Source organism: Capsicum annuum, unplaced genomic scaffold, assembly GCF_002878395.1.
Source record: "Capsicum annuum cultivar UCD-10X-F1 unplaced genomic scaffold, UCD10Xv1.1 ctg3392, whole genome shotgun sequence".
Taxonomy (NCBI): domain Eukaryota; kingdom Viridiplantae; phylum Streptophyta; class Magnoliopsida; order Solanales; family Solanaceae; genus Capsicum; species Capsicum annuum.
In genome coordinates, this window is record NW_025840722.1 from 7141 (window position 1) to 8767 (window position 1627).

Here is a 1627-nt window from a genome sequence, read left to right on the forward strand (position 1 = left end):
GTGAAATATGATAGACATTTGTGATGTTGTTTCCTTCTGATATGCAACCAGTTTCCACATGAGTTACCATTGTAGTGTAACCATTTGCTAGATATACTCTCTTTGGTTTCTGTAGCTCTATAACAGTGTTGTTGAGTAATAGTTTTGAATTACCAACCATATGATTAGTAGCACCAGTGTCTATATCCATTTTTATGAATCAAAGAAAGCTAAACAAGCAGATATACCCGCACTTGCTACATTTGCAGAGTCAGTAGATGAGTTGATAGAGGTGTTTTTGTTAATCATTTGCAAAATTTGCTCATATTGTTCTTTGGTAAAGGATGCATTCCCCATTTGACTCAATTGTGTTATCTGAGTATCTGAACACTTTTGTAGAGATTTGGCATGAGAACATTGTTCTGCATATTGATCACAACCACCTTGATCTATTGGATATTCATGAGGACCCAAAGACACATTATAGGCTATGTTAGTTCCTTCATGCCTGAACTTCTTCTTATCCTTATAGTCCTGAAGATAGCCAATTACTTTCCAGCGGTTCTCCTTACTATGCCCTTTGAGTTTACAAAAATCACATTGCGAAGTAAAGTTTTTCTTCAACTTCTGTGTCTGAATCCCACTTGTTCGATTTCTTGCATACATAGCTAGATCAAGACCCTTTCCAGTAGCTGCAGGATTCATTCCCAGGATCCCTGCCTGAGTTGCAACAGATTTGTGTCTTTCATCACTAATTATCATTGCATAAGCCTAGTTTACACTTGGGAGGGTGGTCATAAGCAAGATTTGACTCCTTGCTTGTGTGTAGGACTCATTCAGACCCATAAGGAACTGAAACAACTTCAATTTTTACAAATGTAACACATGCTCCTTTGATTTTTCACATTCACACCTAGGTGCAGGCACAAGAGCCTCAAATTCTTCCCACAAATCTTTTAGTTTTGAGAAATACACTGAAACAGAAGCAGTTCCTTGAGACAATGTAGCTATCTCTTTATGTAGATAAAAGGTTCTAGCCCCATCAATCTTATTAAACCTCTCATACAGCTCATTCCAGACCACACTTGCAACTGAAGCATACATTATTCCACCTAGTAACTCTCTAGAAACACAGTTCATGATCCAAGACAATACAATGGAATTTACCCTTTCCGAGTGATTTCCCAATTCAGTAGAGAATTTATCGTTAGAGCATGTTCATCAACAATACCCAACTTATTTCTCCCTAATAAAGCTATACGCATGGATCTAAACCATATTGAGAAATTTTCAACCCCATATAACTGGAATGAGATAATTTGAATTTCACTTACATCCGAGGGGCTGAGAAAGAGGGGATGATTATAAACCAATGCACTGGGAGTAACTTTGGAAGATTCACAAGTTTCAACACCACCATTGTCATTCACCATTGTTGCCCTTGAAATCCTGCTTGAAATCTTGATTCAAGAATTCTTCAACTTATTCTTAAATGAACTGCACTTAATAGACCAGTGCTCCAGAATCGATTTGCTCACTAGATTTTCTAGTGAGACGGCTGTGATACCATGTAATTTTACTGGAAAGCAGTAAACTATTTTCAAGAAGAGAAGAAGAAGAAGCAGAGGAGTTAGGAGGAAGAAGAAGA

General features: G+C 37.5%; 1 protein-coding gene across 1 annotated transcript; it reads right to left on the reverse strand.

Moving 5' to 3' along the window:
• Nucleotides 1–849: 849 nt before the first annotated feature.
• On the reverse strand, nucleotides 850–1412 carry LOC107854697. The gene is made up of 2 exons (XM_016699715.1): nucleotides 1147–1412; nucleotides 850–1102 (listed from the first exon to the last, which is right to left on the reverse strand). Exons 1-2 carry the CDS (start codon nucleotides 1410–1412, stop codon nucleotides 850–852), a joined length of 519 nt encoding a protein of 172 aa, XP_016555201.1.
• Between the last annotated feature and the right edge of the window lie 215 nt (nucleotides 1413–1627).

Excerpts from the sequence above, each read along its gene's own strand:
- LOC107854697 (XM_016699715.1), bottom strand. The coding sequence starts at position 1,412 with ATGGTGAATGACAATGGTGGTGTTGAAACTTGTGAATCTTCCAAAGTT. Across the intron at positions 1,103-1,146 it reads TGGGAAATCACTCGGAAAGG|AGAGTTACTAGGTGGAATAA; the intron begins GTAAATTCCATT and ends CTGTGTTTCTAG.